Below are 21,059 nucleotides of genomic sequence, written 5' to 3' on the forward strand. Positions count from 1 at the left end.
TGAGGTTAGGAAGGAAGAACAGCATACTGGGCAAAGTATCAGCAGCTACCAAAGCATGGAGGTGAGTGAGCATGAATTTCTAGAAAATGCGAAGTTGAAACTACTGAAATGTATGTGGGGTGAATGTTGGGTATAGGTGAGAGAGAATGTGAGAAGCTTACTACCATCCAAATTATAGTTTTTCCATTGCTAATCTGCATTTCATCTGTTGTTACACTGTATTTTTAAACAAATGCCATTACTGTGTTTACATGACCGATGACATTAGGGTAGTAGGTTGACTTAGGTTTCTCTGGAGTGCAGAGTTGCCATTGTTTTAATTTTTTAATTTTGCTGCTTTACAGCATCGATATCAATATCAAGGTTCTTGGAGCCTATGTCTATATTTAATACAATTGAGTTGTTATAAACATTAACCTCCCTAACAATGTATTCACCACCAACCATAACCCAAAATACTTATCCTGTGATGCTTTTCAATCCTTATCTTATTTTGACACCGCTGAACACGGTCTTTAATTTGTTACACTTATTAAGGTACCATTGTGTTTAACAAGTACACAGAAGCGAGCTTGGCTGAAAGTGAGGTGTCCGTCACGGGAGGCTTGCCTTTCCCTACCTCTTACCTGTTGCCTGGGGCTTCAGGAAAGGTACCTGGTAGGATCCAGGACCCACATGCTCCTCAGTGCTGCCACCTTCAGCCAATCTGAACAAGCGGGGAGCTCGATCATACATAATTCTGGGAGGGAGGGGCGGAGCGGGAGAAGCCGCCGCTGCAAAAAGGGTAAAAACAAAGCGACTAGAGGCGAGGAGCAAAAGGAAGCGGACGACGGTCTGAAGAGGGTCGAACAGAACTTGAATAAATGGACGACCTAACCACAGAGGCTGTCTCCCTACCCGCTCACTGGGGTCAGATTATTCTCTAAGTCAATTTAGAGCCCCGTGGTACAGTAAAAGGGAGGGCGACCAGGAATAAGATACCCCTCACAACCATCTAACTGTTCACCAGGCGCAAACTGAAGTACTCCGCTAGGAAAGGAGATTAAAAAGTAGGCGCCGGACGCTGTACTTCCGGTCTTCCCTCCGCCCATTTCTCTCCGCCCCGGAAGTCTCTAGGAGCGAGGGGTCGTAGGACTCCTCCCCCGCCAAGCTCTCGGAGCACGCGCACTGAGCTGCGGACGGCCCGCCTTGCTCCGCCCTTCGCTCACCGCGTACTCAAAAGTAGAGCCCGGGTAATGGGGCAGGTCCTCTTGCGGCGCCAACGGCTTTAAGGTTTGTGCTTGTCGGAAGAGCTCTAGAAAATACGTTAGAAGGGGTTAGAGCTCGCTTGACCATGATCTCTTTCTTCTAGGAGCCAGTTAGAGCGGCGGGAAAGACATAGCAAAAACTGTGAAAGAAAAAACCATTCTCTCCGCAGAGCCTGGGTTCCGCAAACTCAGCCCCCCAGCTGCGACACCTACATGCGCACCCACAGAGGGAAAACACCTCTGGCTCTATCGTACAGAGAATCCCAAACCACGAAGAGAATCTCAGGAAGTGCTGGTGACAAGAAACAGGGAACCGGAGGAAAGAGAGGAAAAGCTCACCAACAGAAGCAATGCAAAGGCCGGGTGACAGAAAGCTCTGTTTGTTGTCACATGCCAGGCAACGGCAACAGCGTCTCCTCACTCTGTTTATAACCAAGGGCTTGAAAAGGCCCAGTCCACCCACCTCCACCCCAACCAATGAGACTCTTAACCTCAGGTAAAAGGAACCTGGCTTGTGCAATGGTCTTGAGTCTGTGTCAGAATCCACCTTAAAATGTCCTCTGGCTGTTTTGTTTTGTTTTTTTCAAAGACTTTATTTATTTATTTGACAGAGATCACAAGTAGGCAGAGAGGCAGGCAGAGAGAGAGGAAGGGAAGCAGGCTCCCTGATGAGAGCCTGATGCGGGACTCAATCCCAGGACCCTGAGATCATGACCTGAGCCGAAGGCAGCAGCTTAACCCACTGAGCCACCCAGGCGCCCTGTTTTGTTTTGTTTTGTTTCCCCAGCAAGAGGCCCTTCCACATTCTAATTATCTTTAAAGGCTTAAATAGATACTGTCTTGACCACGCCTCACCCCCAATGAGCTACAGTACTTTAACTTGTATCTACTACAAAGTTTTGTTTTGTTTTTAAGATTTTTATTTATTTATTTGACAGAAGTAGGCAGAGAGGCAGGCAGAGAGAGAGGAGAAAGCAGGCTCCCCACTGAGCAGAGAGCCGGATGTGGGGCTCGATCCCAGGACTCTGGGATCATGACCTGAGCTGAAGGCAGAGGCTTTAACCCACTGAGCCACCAAAGTGCCCCTCTACTACAAAGTTATAGTAGTAATGCTCTGCAGAACACGATTTGATACCCAGTTCTGTGGGTCATTTGTTATGACAGTCGTTCCATAAAAGTGAGATGTTTTCCATACAAAGCTGTATGCTTCTACAGGATATATCTGTAATACGTTTTTCTTTTTCTTACTCAGTATCTAGCTGAATAATCATCTACTTAAAAAACACATTGGCAGGGGCGCCTGGGTGGCTCAGTGGGTTAAGCCTCTGCCTTCCGCTCAGGTCATGATCTCAGGCTCCTGAGACTGAGACCTGCATCTGGCTCTCTGCTCGGCAGGGAGCCTGCTTCCCCATCTCTCTCTGCCTGCTTCTGATCTCTCTCTGTGTCAAATAATTTCTTAAAACACACACACACATATTGACAAATGCATAGAGATAGAGATATATAGGCATATACTATAGACTGCTGCTATGCTATGGTGATACAAAAATAGGACAAGTTCAGCCTCAGGCATTCTGTAAGGAATGGAGAAAGAGATGTGTATCAGCGGTAATATGAGGTGACAAGAGAGATGTATAAAATAAAAAAATACATATTGCAGGACTTTAGAAACTGCCTCTTCCTCCTAAGAAACTAGATGTTGATCCATAATTCTTTCTCGTGGACTTATTTCTCCTTGCATGCTTGCAGAAAGCCTCATAATTTCCTCAAAGTTATTTAAACCTTATTTTCCCAATCTTCCACAGATAACCCATTGAGATCTAGAACCCATTTACTACCGCATTTTACAAAATAGTATGAAAAGAGAAAAATATGTATGCTTTGGAGGATGAGCCAGTGGTGCTGTAAATTAGCTTTCTATTGGTGGACATTCCTTAGGGACTTCATTTTCCCTTAACCCAAACAAGAATAGAAACCCAGACTGCAATTTCAAGTCTAGGCCATCTTTGTAGTAAACACTGGTGTGGACTGACAACCTCCTTCTGGCTGTTCAAGTCTGTTTTGGCCTTGATTACTCTTTCCTTGGATATATTTGGGTTTGAGATTGGGAATGGAAGTGATAAAGAAAGGTTTATCTGCTTTTTCTCTGATCTGATTTTTGGCCAGTGAGCCTAACCTAATTTAGGCAGAAGGAGTTCTTCATAGAGTTTATCCTAGCTCATTTGCAGATCTCTAAACAGGACTTAGTGACCTTAAAACCTTTGTACCAGGTACAAATATAGTGTTTTTCTATCTTGCCTGTTTCCTCAGTGCATGTTCTTTTCTCAAGGACCTCATAGAAAGGTAACTGATGAATGGTACTATAATGGTGCTGGGTCTTGTGGCCAGATCTATCTAAATAACACAGCTCTGGGGGCTCCTGGGTGCCTTAGTCGTTAAGCGTCTGCCTTCTGCTCAGGTCAAGATCCTGGGGTCCTGAGATTGAGCCCCGCCTTGGGCTCCCCATTCAGTGGGAAGTCTGCTTCTCCCTTGTCACTCCCCCTACTTGTGTTCCCTCTCTCTCTCTCTATCAAATAAACAAATAAAATCTTTTAATTAATAAAGAAAATCTTTTAATAAATAAATAACACACCTCTGTATCTAAATAAAGATACACCTTCAACACTCTTTATAATTTTGTAATACTTGGTGTCTCTCAGAATCTCTATTCTTAACACAGAGTCTTTCTTTAAAATTTTTTAAAGAAAAAGAAGTTTTTAAAAGTTTTTAAAGAAAATCCTTCCTCTAATTCCTTAATCACTGTAGCTGTTCTACCTTTCCCGGCTATTATTTCTTTCTTACGATTCAGTAACAAGAATGGTACACCATATTTTGGGATTGGAAAATCTTTTTAAAGGAGAACAGTAAATCTTTTTCATTATCTCTCATTGTAGTAAATATTTCCTGAATAGTTTTAAATGAGTGTGCTGCAGAAAAAAATAAATACATTAACATAGAATTATAATTACATATAAAGACGAAATAAAGAATTTGACTCAGCACTTCTCAGTTCCTGCAAAATAGTCTTAATGCTAATTAACCACCCTATACAGTTATTTCCACGGTATTAGTAAGAAATGGAACCCATATTTGAACTAAGATTTATTTGACTACAAAATTTGGATTCTTCCCATTCCTCGATGTTGGCTACCACTAGAATAAATAAATCAGATTGATTCTTTATCAAATACGTTTCCTGCAATGAAGAACTCCATAGTCACCAATTTTTCCATACAATAGTCTGAGGATTAAGTAGATTGCAGTGATATCTGGAGTCTTGCATGAGATGTGGGAATTCTTCCTTCAATAGCTTTAAATACCTTATAAATATTACAAATCTGAATTGGTTTTGAAAACTAATTTCTTCAGTCCATTATGATTTGGTTTCCATTGTTTTGCTTTTTTTCCTAAATAAAAATCAAATAATGGTGATACATCACTTGGCATGTATTATACAACAGAATATACTTTGTCAATGTTATTAGTAGTCACATTGTAAAGTGATATGTATTCAAGTGAAAATACTTATGTAATCATTTGAAGCTCATAAAGTATATTTTATGTTCAGTATTTTGTTTAATATAAATTTCTTTCTCTAAACTGCAGACATATTATGATTCTGAAATACAAAAATTTCATGAAATGTGTTTTAAAAATTATACCATGTTATCAGTGACCACCTGATTTTTTTTTCACTTACATTCATTGAACACCTATTATATGCTAGCACTGTGAAGCACCTTATACCAATAATCTAAATCTTTTCTCATATAACTCATGAAGTAGGTTCTATTACTGTCTTTATTAGTATGCTGAAAGCCACTAAATTTGTCACCCAATATCACATAGTTAATGAATAATGGAGCTGCATTTCAAACTAGATCATTTGACACTAGACCTATTTTCTTTCTTTTTTTTTTTTTTTTTAAGTATGTTCCAGTGTGGGGCTTGAATTCATAACCCTAAGCCCAAGACCTGAGCTGATATCAAGAGTTGGGCACTTAACTTACTGAGTCACGCAGGCCCCCCTCTAGACCTGTTTTCATTAGCCATTATAAGGGACATGTCCCCAGCTATGCTTTACTTTCACACCCAGTAATTTTTTCCTCAGTTCTTATTTGAGATTGGCTGTATGTTTGTTAATTCATCTAAACAGGAAATTCTGGAGGTAGACTTTCAGGGGCGATGCGGTGGCTCCTTCGTGGCAGGGAACTACAGTGCTCTATTATGCTGCTCCACATTTTGATGTATGCCTCCCAGTCTAAGCTGAGTTCATGGTCTAAAAATTACCTCCTAGAATTCCAGGCATTATAAGCAGCAGGAAGAGAAAACAAAAGTATAGCCCCCCTTCTTTTCAGAGACTTCCAAGAAGTAACACATACAAAATACATGCTTACATTTCATTGGCCCAAACTATGTCAGCAGGTACGTATAGCTATAAAAGAGGCTGGAAAACATAGCCCATCTCTGGGTATCAGGTTCTATTATTAAGGAACAGGAAGTCTGTGTAAAAGAAAAACACCCTCAGTTTTTTCCACAATTGCCTATTTGGGAAATCTTCCTTTCTCTTGGTGTCCAAGGTACTGTAATTTCCAGGTTCTCACTATACTGTCCCTTAACAGCATCTACTGTCTCCTCTAATTTTTGTTTTTCTCTCATTTTTCTTTCTCTCCCATCCTCTCTCTTTCACCATATGCAATCATTCATTGTCAAACCATGTATGACCTTTGAGATTCAGGCATTTCCAAGTATCTGCTAAACATTTAAATGTAAGTGATCCACCTTCACTTCAAGTTAAATATTCCCAAACCTTAATTCATTTTTTTCTCTGATGGCCTCATCATACTCCTGGTCTCCTATTTCTGTTCAGAAGAGCAATATCTTCCCATACATCAGGCTTAAAACCTCTTAGACAACTACTTTTTTTTTCTCCCACATCTAAACAGCTGCTAGTTCCATTGTTTCCGCCTGTGATCTTTCTGAAATCTACCCCTCACTGCATTCTTGCTGTCATTTTGATGATGTTCTCAACCCTACTGATGTGGTGTATTCTAACATCTCAACTGGAATCCCTTTGGTAACTTGTCTCTTACAAGTTATCCCACACACTGTAGTTAGGTTAATCTTCCTAAGTGCCATTTTGAAAATATCTCTCCCATGCTCAGAAATTTATTGCTACTGTGTAAGTTTGGCACTGGATGTTTCAAACAAGCCAATCCACTTTTCCATTTCTGTATCTTCCTGCACGCCCCATTCACATAAGTTACATAACATTCACACAAACCTTGCCCTTTTCATTTCTGTACTTTTGTTCAAGACTTTATCTCTGCCTAGAAATGCCCTTCCTTCACATCTTATCTATGAATGTTAAACTTTAGGGAACATCATTTTTTAATTACAGCTTTTTTTTTTTTTTTTTTTATTAAAGAGAGAGATCAGACGTAGTCAGAGAGGCAGGCAGAGAGAGAGGAGGAAGCAGGCTCCCTACCAAGCAGAGAGCCCGATGCGGGGCTCAATCCCAGGATCCTGGGATCGTGACCTGAGCCGAAGGCAGAGGCTTTAACCCACTGAGCCACCCAGGAGCCCCTAATTACAGCATTTAGATAGCACATTTTAAAGAGTACATTTTTAATGTTTGTTGAATAGTTTTTAAAAGATAGTAAAATATAAAATGAAACACCAACAAAGTAATATTACTTTTGATACCAGGTTAGTACTTTAAATTTAATGAGAAAACCAAAATTTCTAAATGTTCTGAAACAACACAGAAGTACTGGCTTCTTCTTGAGAAAAAAAATGAACCATGCTTATATTAATTATTTATCTCCTAAATGTGGTCACAGACATCCACATTTGCTGATAGTTTTTGTTGCTTTTTTTTTAAGTTAATACTTTTATTTTTTTAATATTTTATTTATTTATTTGACAGACAGAGATCACAAGTAGACAGAGAGGCAGGCAGAGAAAGAGAGAGAGGAGGAAGCAGGCTCCCTGCGGAGCAGAGAGACTGACGTGGGACTCGATCCCAGGACCCTAGGATCATGACCTGAGCTGAAGGGAAAGGCTTTAACCCACTGAGCCACCCAGGCGCCCCTTTAGGTTGCTTTTTTAAGAAGTATTGTTCTGTGGTGCCTGGCTGGCTGTCAGTGGAGAGTGGAGCATGCAACTCTTGATCTCATGGTTGTGGGTTCGAGCCTTACCCAGCCTTACTTAAAAAATAAAGTCTTTTTAAAAAGTATTGTTCTGAATAGCTCAGCAGTTAAGTGTCTGCCATCTGCTCAGCTCTTGATCCCAGGGCTTTAGGATCAAGTCCCGCATTGGTCTTCTTGCTCAAAGAGCCTGCTTCTCCCTCTGCCTGCCACTCCTCCTGTTTGTGCACTTTCTCTCTCTCTCTTTCTCTCCGACAAAAATAAATAATTAAAAAAATTTTTTTGAAGTATTGTTCTGGGGGTCACCTGGGTGTCTCAGTTAAGTATCTGCCTTCAGCTCAGGTCATGATCCCAGCATTATGGGATCAAGCCCCACATCTGGCTCCCTACTTCTTTCTCTTCCTCTGCTGCTTCCCCTGCCTCTGCTCTCTCGCTGTCAAGTAAATAAATAAAAATGTTACAAAAAAAAAAAAAAAAGAAGTACTGTTCTATCAGATAGAAGGAGACCAAGAGGAAAAGTTTGGGAATTAAAGGAGCCAGCTTTTCAGATGTAGTACCATGAATCAGAGTTTTCCACTTGTTAGAGTACATTAAACATATCCATACTAGTAAGCACATCTATACTAAAGTACCCATTATTAATATGAAAACATATAAGATCATATGTCTAAGTGAAAACATACTGGGTCAAGAGAAGTAGAAGATAAGCCACAGACTGGGAGAAAATATTTGTGAAAGACACATCTGATAAAGCACTATTACTCAAAATATGCAAAGACTCTTAAAACTCAACAGTAAAAAACAAGCAACCCAATTTAAAAAAAAGAACAAGAGACCTAAATACCTCATCAAAGAAGATCTATAGGTGACTAGTAAGCATATGGCAAGATGTTCAACATCATGTATCATCAGGGAAATGCAAAATAAAAAGATACTACTTATGTTGGTTTCTTCAGAGAAACAAAACCAATGATAGAGAGAGAGAGAGAGAGAGAAAGTGAGAAAGAGAGAGAGAGAAAATTACTGCAGGAATTGGCCCATACAGTTATGGAGGCTGAGAAGTCCCAATTCTCCAGTCTGCAAGTTAGAGAACCAAGAAATCTGATGATATAATTCAGTACATGTCCAATGGCCTGAGAACCATGGAAGTCAATGGTATAACTCCCAGTCCAAGAGTAGAGGCCTGAGAATTGGGGACCATTGGTGTAAGTCCCAGAGTCTGGAGGCCCATTGAATAAGGGGTTCAGATGTCCAAGGGCAGGAAAAGATGGCTGTCTCAGTTCAAGAGAGAAAATTTACCCTTCCTTTGCTTTTTGTTCCATTCATTCATCCTATTCATTCCCCCTATGGATTGAGTGATGCCTGCCCACATTGATGAGGGCAGTCTACTGAATCAAATGCTAATGTCTTCTAGAAACACACCACAGACAAACCCAGAAACATTGCTTTACCAGCTTTCTAAACACTCTATGGGCCTGTCAAGTTGGCACATAAAATTAACCATCATATCACTACACACCTATTAGAATGGCCAAAATCCAGAGTACTGACAATACCAAATGCTGACAAGGATGTAGAGTAATAGGACCATTGCTAGAGAGAACCCAAAATGATACAGCCCCTTGAAAGACAGTTTGGCAGTTTTCTTACAAAATTAAACATACTCACCATATAGTCCAGCAATCATGCTCCTTGGTATTTCCCCAAAGGAGTTGAAAATTAATGTCCACATAAAATCCTACACACTGATTTTACAGCAGCTTTATTTTTTGGCGGGGAAGGAGTAGCAGGAAGTCCTTTTTAACTGTTTAATGTGATGTGAAAGAGACGGTGTGCTGATGCTCCAGCATCTCAATAGAGAGTTCCCAGGAAGGGAAAAGGCTGGTGTTTTTTAAAAAATTAAAAAAAAAAAAAACTGTAAAGAATTCAACAGGAAGTTCTTTAAATTGCAGAAATGTTATTATTCTGTTTCATGACATGTTAGAAGCTAAACCTTAGAGCTTTCTTGCCCCCACTGCATACAGGTCTGATCATTTCTGGCTAAAAATGGGGATTTACTAGCATATTTCAGCCAGCTTTTTCAGTTCTGTCCCAGTGGGCTGGTCCGGAAGTCAAATTAAAAGCTCCAGAATAGACTAACAGCTGCCAGCTCCTCTATGTAGATTTGCACAAGCTCTACAAAGCAGTGTCATAGCAGATGCCCATGCCTACTCGGCAGTAAGGAGCATCAATTGTGGAAAAACTATCACCAGGACTCAATGTTTTAGATTCTTGTAATGTAATTTTCCCAGAAACATCGATGTCAAACAGATGGAGCTTTCTGTGCTCTATCTGTAAAGTTCCATCAGGTCTAAACACAGCACAGGTGTTAAATAATCTCCCAGCATCCTCTTCAAGAATGGAAACTCCAATGAGATATATGCTGCACTCCTTTGCTACTTCAGAAAGCTTCTGTGTGGATTCACCAGGTATTTTCTCTGCATATTCAGGAAAATATTTCATACCAAATTTAAGAATTAAAGCATTCTGGAAGAGCAACTACTTTGGCTCCTCCTCTTGCTGCCTCCCAGACAAGGCCACAGGCTTGAGTGAGGTTATCTGATTTGATGAAAGAAACCTGAAGTTGGATGAGGACCAAATGAAAAGAGGCCATGACTCTCCAAGGCAGCACCCTGGGTGGTGCAACAGAGCAGAGGTCTCTGGGTGGAAACCCTATAGTAGCTTTATTCTTAATTGTCAAATCTTGGAAGCAAGCAAGACATCTTTCAGTAGGTGAGTGGATATTTCGCAGTACATGCAGGCATGTTGGAATGTTATCCAGCACTAAAAAGACATGAGCTATCAAGCCATGAGAAACATAAAAGAAACCTAAATGCATATGGCCATTCTGAATGGCCATTCTTAAAAAGGCCATATACTGTATGATTCTGGAAAAGGCAAACTATGGAGACAAAAGATCAGCTACTACCAGTTGCGGAGTAGGAAGAAGAGATGAACAGGTGGAGCACAGGATTTTTAGCACAATAAATATACTCTGTATAATATTATAATGATAGCTGTATTTCATTTTACCTTTGTCCAGATACATAGTACATGCAACACCAAGAATGAACCCTAATGTAAACTATGGACTTTGTGCAATTATAATGTGTCGATGTAGATTCATCCTCAGTTAAAAAAAAAAAAAGTAATATTCTGGTGAGTGATGTTAATAATTGGAGAGGTTATGCATGTATGAGGGAAGGGGGCATATAGAAAATCTCTATACCTTCATTGCAGGTTTGTTGTAAAACTAAAAACACTCTTAAAACATATAAATCTTTTTTTAAAAAGGGATATGAGGAATAAAATGGATAATAAGCTGAAGATATCCTTTTACCCCACTATACTCTAAAAGATGCTCAATAAATGTTTATTAAATTATTTTGAATTTCCAGAAATTTCAGTGAAATAAGTGGTTTTTAAGAAGTTAATTGAAAGAATGCATCTTACACAGGGAATCTAGGACTATAGGAACTTAAAGGTGACCTCTTTCCCCTCAACTACCAACTTTAATATATCTTACTCTCCTAAGTAAACCCTTTCTGAGGTCTCTGGGTAGCCAGGTACAGGTAAAGGCTTGGGTTCTATGAATGTTCCAGTAGGGAAAATAGGATGAGGGCTTCCTCCCACATGAGATAGTCATCACCTTCCATGACTTCCAAGATTTCTATCATTGAAGGCACCAGTGGGGTGCCACCTGACCCCAGTAAGCTAACAAATAAAGATATAATACACCTATAAAATAGATTTAATACATCTAGGTAATCATCTAAGATGATGTTCGGTGAGAGGAAGGTCTTTCAAAATAAATAGAATTCAGACCACTTTCTGTAGGTGCTAGCAAAGACAGATGACAGCTAGTAAAATAAGAGCACTTGAGATGGTTAACTATAGCACAGGAAAGAGATTCTGAAGCTAAACATATGACTTCCCAGCTGAACAATTGCATAGATTAATTGAAAGAAAGGCTAGTAATTGTTGCAACCCAAATGAGCTTGAGACCAAATGGAAGAAATATGTCAAAACAGGGAACAAAAAAAACATAAAAACACAGAAATGTACAGGAGCAGATAAGAGACCTACAGATAGATCCAGAAGAATGAATATACATATAATAAAAATAATAATAATTCTTTCTTTTTTTAATAATAGACATTCTAAAAGCAGAAAAGACAATTGAGGCATTGGAGGAAGTTAAGAAAGAAAGGAAAAGGAATCCTCAGAATAAGACCTGAGTCTTCAGATTAAAAGGACAAAGATTGAGTTGCTATTAATGAGAAATGGCATATATCTGGACATAGCCGAAAAATTCTTATGGAAGAGACAGAATAAGTTGCTCATAAAGGGAAAGGATCAGAATGAAATTAGAATTCTCATTTTCAACACTGCAACATCATAGACAAAGGAAAACATACACAGACTAAGGGGAAAAAAGTAGATGGAAACCAAAGGAGCCTATGCCCAATAATGATTTTATGCATGTGTCAGCACATAAGTAAGACGTGTGGATATGTGAGAATTTAGAAAGTACTGTTTATTATTCATATATAGCAAATGAAGAGACTCATGATTTGGCTCCAACCAAAAAAGAAATTATCTATATAAAAATATATGAAAAACCTCAAGGTAATGTGTTGTCTTACACAATAAAGAAGAGAGGAAATAGTGCTGGTCAATAAACTTTCTGTAAATATATCATATTATATTTAAATATTAACACACAATAACTGACCAAATATAACTGTTTATATATGTTCTAAGTAAGGACTCTAGAAACTAAGATGACATGGCTGATGAAAAACTAATTTGCAGTCTGACAAATTATATAGAAAAAACTAGGAACTGGGGGATCTAGAGGAAGAGGTAACACAAAGTGTTGTGGAAATCATGGCTGATGAGAAAGAGAAGAAAAGAATAAAGAAAATGAAAATATTCTAGAGGCTTCATCTTACCGTGGAGAGTGACCAAGAGAAAAACAAAATGTTTTAGTTAAAAAAAAAAAAAAAAAAAGACTATCTTATTTTCAAGTAATAGTGAGGAAATGTGTCTGATTTGGAGCACAGGAAAGGAGAGGTAACCAATAATAGAATGAAAATCTTGTAATAGAGTATCCATATTTTAAAAAAATGGAATGAGTAATCACTATATCAAGCCAGTACAAATGCATAAAAAAGTAACATAAATAATAAAAATTAAATGAGAGAAAATCAAGCATATGATCATTGCACTAAGTGTAAAGCATTAAATTCTCCCACTAAAGATAGAGATAATCAGATTAATTTTAAAAATCTCAGATAGAAACTACTATCTATAAGAATCACTAAAATACATTGACAATAAAGGAATGAGAAAATGATACCAAGGAAATTCAGACCAAATTAAGATGAGATAACCAACTATGGGAGATTTAAGGTTAAAAGTACCAAACTAGACTAAGAGAGATACCAGCTACTGATAAAAACCAAGTTTACTTGGTGTACAAGTTTTACTTGTACACTTGAAACTTATACAGTGCTGCATGTCAATTGCATCTCAATAAAACTGGAGGAAAAACAAGTTTATGAAGATGATACAACAGTAGCAAAACCATATGCATCAAATATTACAGCTGTTACATAAAGCAGAAGCTCTTAGAAATGCAAAGAGAACTTGATCAAAATACAGTAGTAGTGGACATATCAATGCACCTCTTTCAGAATTGGATAGATGAAAAATAAGTTGTGAAAAATAAAATTGGACTTGATACACAAAATCTTCTGTTTGACCGCAAAGGAACCTTAATAAATTTTGAAATACAAAGTTATCATGAAATACCAAGTATTTTATGTACATACTCCCTCCCTAAAGGAGAAGAAATATTCTTCAAATGTTGAAGTTAATACACCAACTTCTCTCAAAGAAAAATGAAGAAAAAAAGAAATAAGGAAAGTCTTGAAACAAACAAAAAAAGAACAACTACTGTGGAAAAAACCAGCAAATGCTACCACAGCCAGGTGATCAAAATTAACATCAACAGTCATAAGTTGTGTTGACAGTATGTAACTTTGATGTGATGAAAATAGCACTGTGCCCTTATGATCTTCCCCTGAAACTCATAACCACAGTCTAATTATGAGGAAAACAGACAAATGCCAATTGAGGGAAATTCCTCAAAATACCTAACCAGTACTCCTCAAAACTGTCATTGTCATCAAAAACAAGGGAAGTCTGAGAAACTGTCATAGCCAAAAAGAGCCTAAGAAGACAAAACAACTAAGTGCAATGTAGTTTTCTAAATGAGATTCTGGAATAGATAAAGGATACTAGGTAAAAATTAAGGAAATCCAAATAAAGTATGGATTGGTACATATCAATATATCAATATTGGCTCATTATTATAGCAAATAAATCACGAAAATGAAAGATGTCAATAAAGGACATTGGGTGTGGGTTATAAAGAGAGTATCTCTGTACTTCACATCTTTTCTGGACATCTAAAACCGTTCAAAAATAAAAAGTTTATTTAAAATCAGGCATAAGGAATGCCTGGGTGGCTCAGTCAGTTGAGCGCTCTACTCTTGATTTTAGCTCAGGTCATGATCCATGGTTGTGGGATCCAACCCCACATAAGGCACCTTGGTCACCGGAGAGTCAGTTTGAAATTCTCTCTTTCCTTTCCGTCTCCCTCTGCCCCTCCCCCCACTCATGCATGTGAGCATATGCTCTTTCTTTCTCTTAAATAAATAAATCCTTAAAGAAAAAAGCATGAAAACCAGGTGAAAATCATAGCTAAGTCTTATTTAACCTTAAAAAAAAAGATAATTCAAAAAAAAAGATAATTCCAATATTATTTCACATACTCCATATTATAAAGCTAAAATCTCATTTTCATTCATGAAACTAGTATAATTTTAATACCAAAAGATGCTCCAAGATTCTACCAAATTCCACCAAACAGTTAATCTCTATAATAAATATATATGCAAAAATTTTAAAGAAATGATAGCAAATAGAATCTAGCAATGTTTTTAAAAGATAATTCAATAAGACCAAATAGGTAAAATCTATGATTCCATGAATGATTCAACTTCAGAAACATAATTCTTCACATTAACAAATTATCAGCAAAATTAATATATGTTCATATCAATAGACACAGGAAAGGCATTTGATGAAATCAAAGAGATGTTCCTAAAACATGGGGAGAAAATGCGGGTGAAGGAGAAGAGTGAGGAAGGAATAGATAAACATCACATTTATTCATTGTTTACAAAATGAGGGAAATGCTTCAGGATTATTTAATAAAATTTAATGTGTGAAACTTTGGTTGAAAGAGACAAAACAGGGAAAGAAAACAGGCAGAGCTGTGAAATGTTTGTGCTTTAATGCCACGAGTGAAGTAAAGCAAGAGCATGGTGAGAGGTAAATCAGGAAGTGTTTGCAATAAAGGTTGCAGCACACCTGCATACATCGTTTGGGGTCCTTTGGGAAATATGTACCATCCCACCTGATTCAAATGACAGTGATGAGAAAAATCCAATGCCAAATGAGGTAAACACTGATTGGATGCAGAGCCATATGTGGTTTAGTGAGGTCCATCATGGGAGATGTGGAGAGGCAGTTGGAGAGGTTGTACAGCAAAAATGTAGAGTCATGAAGGAAAATAAATTATGTAAAAATGGGTCAAATGAAGTTTTCACACTGAGGAGTTTCTCAGGAATGGACAGATAACATGTTTCTCTTACTAACTTTAACCAAAATCATCTGCATAATAAATCACCTGCCAGAAAGCAGTGGCAACTATTCATTCTTCTGATACTCTGAAAAGTGGGTTTGAGATCAAGGCAGATGCTGTTGGCTGATCCTTAGTAAGTTGCTCTCCCGATCCTTGTGGTGGATTGCTCTAGGTTGAGTCCTAGAATGGATAGTTTCAGTTAACAGCTGACTGATAATATCTTTTAATGGTGTGAAAATAAGGCAAATGATACCAAATGCAGTACTTTTGCTTTAAAAAGTATGAGTGAAATGGTAAGGTATTTAACTTTTTCCTCTAAGAAAGTTAAAAAAAAGACTAAATGAAGACTTTTTAAATATGATGTATGCTTTTTAAAGATTGAAAATCAGTAAATTTTGACACATCATTTAAAATCAGTACATTAAGGGGTGCCTGGGTGGCTCAGTGGGTTAAAACCTCTTCCTTTGGCTCAGGTCATGATCCCAGGGTCCTGGGATCAAGCCCCACATGGGGCTCTCTGCTCAGCAGGGAGCCTGCTTGCCTTCCTCTCTCTCTCTGCCTGCCTGTCTGTCTACTTGTGATCTCTGTCAAATAAATAAATAAAATCTTTAAAAAAATAAAATAAAATAAAATCAGTATATTAAAAATGGAAACTACATGACACTGAGGTAGAAATCTCACATGGCTCAACTTACAAATTAATAAAAAATTTAAGAATATGTTTACATGGCATTTTTAAAAACCTGCCGTCTTGCATAATTGTCCCAAAGGAGCATATTATAGTTTTAGAAGATTCTCCATTCTTAGAATTCTATCTTAGCACTGTACAGTGTTTAACTAAATATATGTAGCTATATTCTTCTATTATATAGACAGACCATGTTAAAGTGATTTGTAGTTCTCATTCATTAAGTAAATCTCATTAAAATCTCAGTACTTCAAAATAATTACCTTTTAAGGCTGAATATTACTCAGCCTTAAAAAGGAAGGAAGTCCTGCCACATGCTATAGCATGGATGATCCTGGAGGACATTATGCTGCATGAAATAAGCCAGTCACAAAAAGACAAACACTACGTGATGCCATTTTTATGAGGTATCTGAAGTAGTCAAATTTACAGAAACAGAAAGAAGAGTGGTGGCTGCCGGGGGCTGGTGGAGGAGGAGATGAAAAGTTGTTTATGGATATGGAGATCTGTTTTCAAACATGAAAAGGTTTTGGAGATCCTTTTCACAACAACATGAATATACATAACACTACTGGGCTATACACTTAAAAAATGGTTAGGATGGTAAATTTTATGGTTTTTTTTTCCACCACAACAAAATATAAAAAGTAAGGTAATGATCTTAAATGAGTGCTTATGAAATCTCAAATGTGTTTGGTGAAATATACTTTCTTCTCATGGTTGTAATATAAAGGATTTGTTGACAACATGTCTTTACCTGGGTGAAGGAAAATTCTACTCACGCCCAGCAAATAAGGCAAGTATTTATTAATCCTCTATTATGAATAAGATATTGAGAGGTATACAACACATTTTTGTAGATATGGATACAGCTGTTGATGTAAGTCCTAAAAACATTAATAAAGTGGCAATTCAAGATACAAAAAATGTCAAGAAAATAATAGAAGTCACAAGATGGTGCATGATCAGTAGTTACATGAAGGTTACTAGATAAAAGAACTCTTTAGGGGCACCGGGGTGGCTCAGTGGGTTAAAGCCTCTGCCTTTGGCTCCGGTCATGATCCCAAGGTACTGGGATCGAGCCCCACATCCAGCTGTCTGCTCAGCAGGGAGCCTGCTTCCTCCTCTGCCTGCCTCTCAGCCTACTTGTGATCTCTATCTGTCAAATAAATAAATAAATAAAATCTTTAAAAAAAAAAAAAGAACTCTTTAGCCTAACTGAATAGGCAAAATAACTAACACAAGTGATCTGCATATCTCCCATATATGGGAGACATACAGGTGGGTAGTTCAAGAAATTTTTCCTAACATACTTGTGATTGAAAGAAATTGATATTCATTATGTTATTATGTTTCTATACAGCTATTTTATGTTTCTATACAGCTCTTTTATAAGGTTCCTGAATTTACCTTTCTTTGCTTCTACCCCTACCTTTCTTTAGCATGTGAAAATTCTCTAAAAGTCGTCAGGTAATTCCAAACTCACAAAAACGCAAATGCAGATAAACATGACTCCTCCAAAGGCTTCTGTCAATTAATTTCAGCTACACACTAAAATAAATTTTTCATTCTTTCTACCTTCTCCCTCATCTCTCCCCATTTATTGTAATGACAACTCTTTTCCCCTTCATTAAAACACGCGCCATCACACAACTCTGTCTTCCCCCAGCTCTCAGGATAGGGCCTGAGGTGGCAATATATCAGACAGGGAGAAGAATCTTTCAGCCTCATCTTTAAGATTGTCCCTTTCACCACCACCAACTAAGAATCTCCTTCTTTGTACTGTCTCTTCTTAGTCCTACTCTCCACTAATACACACACTCCACAGAGAATGTTATACTAGGTGCAGTAAACAAATCTGAGGAAATACTTGGAATGACCACGCCAGTTCCTAGGGATTCACTAGAATTCTTTCCTGTGCCTGGAATACACTCTCCCAGTAACAAGTGTCCTAAATTTATTTTCATTTTTGTACTCATATTTTTATCTCTAGTATTTAAGGGTTGGAAAAATAGATTTCTAGACTCATTTTTAATTAGTATATTTAAGATTCAGTTTCCAGAATCTGTCTCTATGTAAAATCCTGGAAAAGTTTTTTCAATAAAGGCACTAGATGGCACAATTTCACCAATTTATGCTAATAGTCATTCATCCTCTCATTAATTCACAAATAAAAATAATTCAGCTTTATAAATAGTTACATCTAAATAATTTAACAGAAAACCTATATATCAATAAAAAGTTTCTGACAATATAATGTTTCCAATATACCATGTTTTATGGCCTTATTCATGAACACAATAGCCAGAATTCCTGCATTGGATAATTAATTTAAGAAACCCAGAGAAAATAGTCATCTCTCTATAGTGAAATACATCAAAAATCTATGGATGTTAAATATTGACGTCTACCAAATGTACATTTTTATACTAGTATATAATAAAACACTATAATAAAGTGGACTAATGACTCCACTGACATTGAATACTTTAAGTCAGGTGTTAGTGAATTTTTCTTACTTCACTGCTTGCCTTAAGCTAATTATATCCAGTTAAGGCCCTTGTTTCCTCATACTTAAAAATGAACAAATTCAACCAGAAACAGTAGAAAATGACTAAGGCCTACCTAATTTAGCAGGCAATTGACCTTTTGTTGGCTAAAAGTACCATATTTACAGCAAAAGTCCCAGGTCTAACTATGTTTTCACTACCACTTTATTTCCTGAAATTATTTATATTTGACAAAGTTTATCAGTTCTTGAGCTATATCTTTTTTTTTAAAAGATTTTATTTATTATTTATTTGACAGAGAGAGCTCACAAGTAGGCAGAGAGGCAGGCAGAGAGAGAGGAGGAAGCAGGCTCCCTGCTGAACAGAGAGCCCGATGCAGGACTCAATCCCAGGACCCTGAGATCATGACCAGAGCCGAAGGCAGCGGCTTAACCCACTGAACCACCCAGGCTCCCTCTTGAGCTATATCTTGACATGCAAGACACATATCAGTCAAATAAGCAGAACGTATCCCTCACCTAGACTATCTCCCGACCCTGGTTCGAGCTATTGAGAAATCTTCCCTAATTACATAGTGAATACCTCTGCCGGATGGTACAATCAACTGTGGTAAATCCTCATGAAAGGGACTCTAATAGGGAAATGTCTCTACTTACTCTTGCATAATGAGAAGATTTCCTCTTTGGAGGAAAGTCATCATCATGGGCAAAGGAAACAGCCTTTGCTGTGGAGGAGCATGTATGAAAAGGGAGGTAAGGAAAATGACATCTACATTGTTAGCTAGATTTTCCTAGGCTACAATAAGCATTAACAGAGTAAATACAGCCAGATCGCCCTTACATTTCAACAAACTAGGCAGAGCAGTGTGGTGCATAGACTGAGGGAGTGAGAAAACAAGAAGTTAGATAATTATTAGAGAGGAGCTCTCGAAGCAATACTGGAGATCCTTGAAAGTTAATGATTCCATAAATAGTTCATCAACAGTAATGCTAAGTGGACAGTGATTTCTTTTTTTTTTTCTTTTTTTTTTTTTAATTTTATTTATTTATTTGACAGAGATCACAAGTAGGCAGAGAGGCAGACAGAGAGAGGGAGGAAGCAGGCTCCCCGCTGAGCAGAGAGCCTGATGCGGGGCTCGATCCCAGGACCCTGAGATCATGACCTGAGCCAAAGGCAGAGGCCTTGACCCACTGAGCCACCCAGGTGCCCCTGGACAGTGATTTCTAACAGAAAGTTTTTCCCAGATATCAATGTTTACTCACCTATAACAGCTGAACAAATACCAGCACCATATCTGCCAAATTCTACTACATGTTTTACATAAAGACATGAAAGAAATTCCAAATCTGTACCCATAACATTGTTGCCATCCATCAATCCAACAGGTTAATAAGCTATCTTTTTTAAAAATACCATGATAGAATAGGAAAGACAGACTTTGTTCTTTTTTTCCTAAGTGCTAGGCTTCGCTTCAAAAACTTTTTTCTCCTCCCCTAAAATAATGTATAACTGCTATCTTAACCAATGTGTACTATGCATTATGATAAATAAGGAGGAAAATAGAGTACTAACAGGATATATTATTTTTTGTAAGAAAAATATGTACATTGTAGAGAGAATATATGAGTCCATTTGTCACTCCTCAAGAGAAGCATTATGAGCACTTAGTGGAGAACTTTGTGGTTTTTTCCCCAACAGATCCATTCCACCCCAGAAAACAATCTGAGCAAATTATGGTAATTCATTCCCCTTGGCAATGATTAGTTCAGAAAAGGGCATGTGACCCAACTGTGGTCACTATAGGCATAATTCAAAAATTGGCCTTTAAAGATGCCTTACCCTAATCCCTGAAGTCTGTGAATAAAGAGAGATGTCACTCTCATGTTTATGTCCTATTATTTGGCACAGTTGTCTCAAGATAAGGAAATTATTCTGGGTAGGCCTAAAATCTAATCATACAAGCCCTAAAAAGCAGAAGGAAGAGAGATTCCAAGTACAAGAAGGGTTGTACGTTGCGTCTTCTAACCACAGGGAACTCGATCTTGTGAAAAATTTGGATGAACCTGAAAGTGAATTTTTTCCTCAAATCCTCCAGAAAGAAGCCCAGCCCAGCCTACAACTGGACATTAGTCTTGTGGGGTTCTAAACAGAGAGCCCAATAGAGTCTACCCAGACTTCTGTCCTACAGAAGTATGAGATAATAAATGAGTGTCGCTATAGGCTACTAAGTTTGTGGTAATTTGTAATGACAGCAATAGAAAAAAATCCAGTGTCCAAAGGGTTGTAAAATATGGTCTGCTAGTGATTCTAAGGAAGTTGTATTTCTATGAAATAGAGCCATAGGACAAAATAATGGTCTCTTCTTTTTTCTTTTTTTCTTTTTTTTTTTTTTTTAACCCTCCCACCTCCCTGTTGTGAGCCCGACCTTCTTTTTTCAAATGTTAGTGTGTCTGGACCTAGCGGCTGGAACTAACTTGTGGATGTATAGAAATATTTTATTGAAATTCCTAAAGCTAAATCACCCTTACTGTCACAGGATAAACTTACTTGGTAATAATGTGTAAGACATAAGCATATTAGAAAGTAGAGTAAACCTAAGTCCTCAAGTGACTGAAGAGACTAAACTTGGAACCCACTCTACCTCTAAAATAACTGATATGTGAGATTATT

At 37.7% G+C, this 21,059-nt stretch overlaps 1 protein-coding gene, 1 long non-coding RNA gene and 1 pseudogene across 3 annotated transcripts in view; 1 reads left to right on the plus strand and 2 right to left on the minus strand.

Annotated features, from left to right (window-relative positions):
* STPG2 (sperm tail PG-rich repeat containing 2) overlaps nt 1–1,662 on the minus strand; it is a 582,130-nt gene extending 580,468 nt beyond the window's left edge. For both annotated transcript variants that reach the window (XM_032332948.1, XM_032332947.1), the window contains exons 1-2: nt 1,587–1,662; nt 627–773 (exon numbers count right to left, since the gene is read on the minus strand). In XM_032332948.1, the coding sequence (XP_032188839.1) occupies nt 627–735 (109 nt within the window). In that variant the 5' untranslated portion in view covers nt 736–773; nt 1,587–1,662. The remainder of the gene's footprint in view (nt 1–626; nt 774–1,586) is intronic.
* On the plus strand, nt 1,096–1,395 carry LOC116584503. The gene is made up of 2 exons (XR_004283217.1): nt 1,096–1,272; nt 1,352–1,395. It is a non-coding gene; the product is annotated as an uncharacterized LOC116584503 (long non-coding RNA).
* A 7,840-nt stretch (nt 1,663–9,502) lies between the features above and the next one.
* On the minus strand, nt 9,503–10,088 carry LOC116582152 (annotated as a pseudogene).
* Nucleotides 10,089–21,059: the final 10,971 nt, after the last annotated feature.

The sequence above is a fragment of the Mustela erminea genome, chromosome 2 (assembly GCF_009829155.1).
Source record: "Mustela erminea isolate mMusErm1 chromosome 2, mMusErm1.Pri, whole genome shotgun sequence".
Lineage (NCBI taxonomy): Eukaryota > Metazoa > Chordata > Mammalia > Carnivora > Mustelidae > Mustela > Mustela erminea.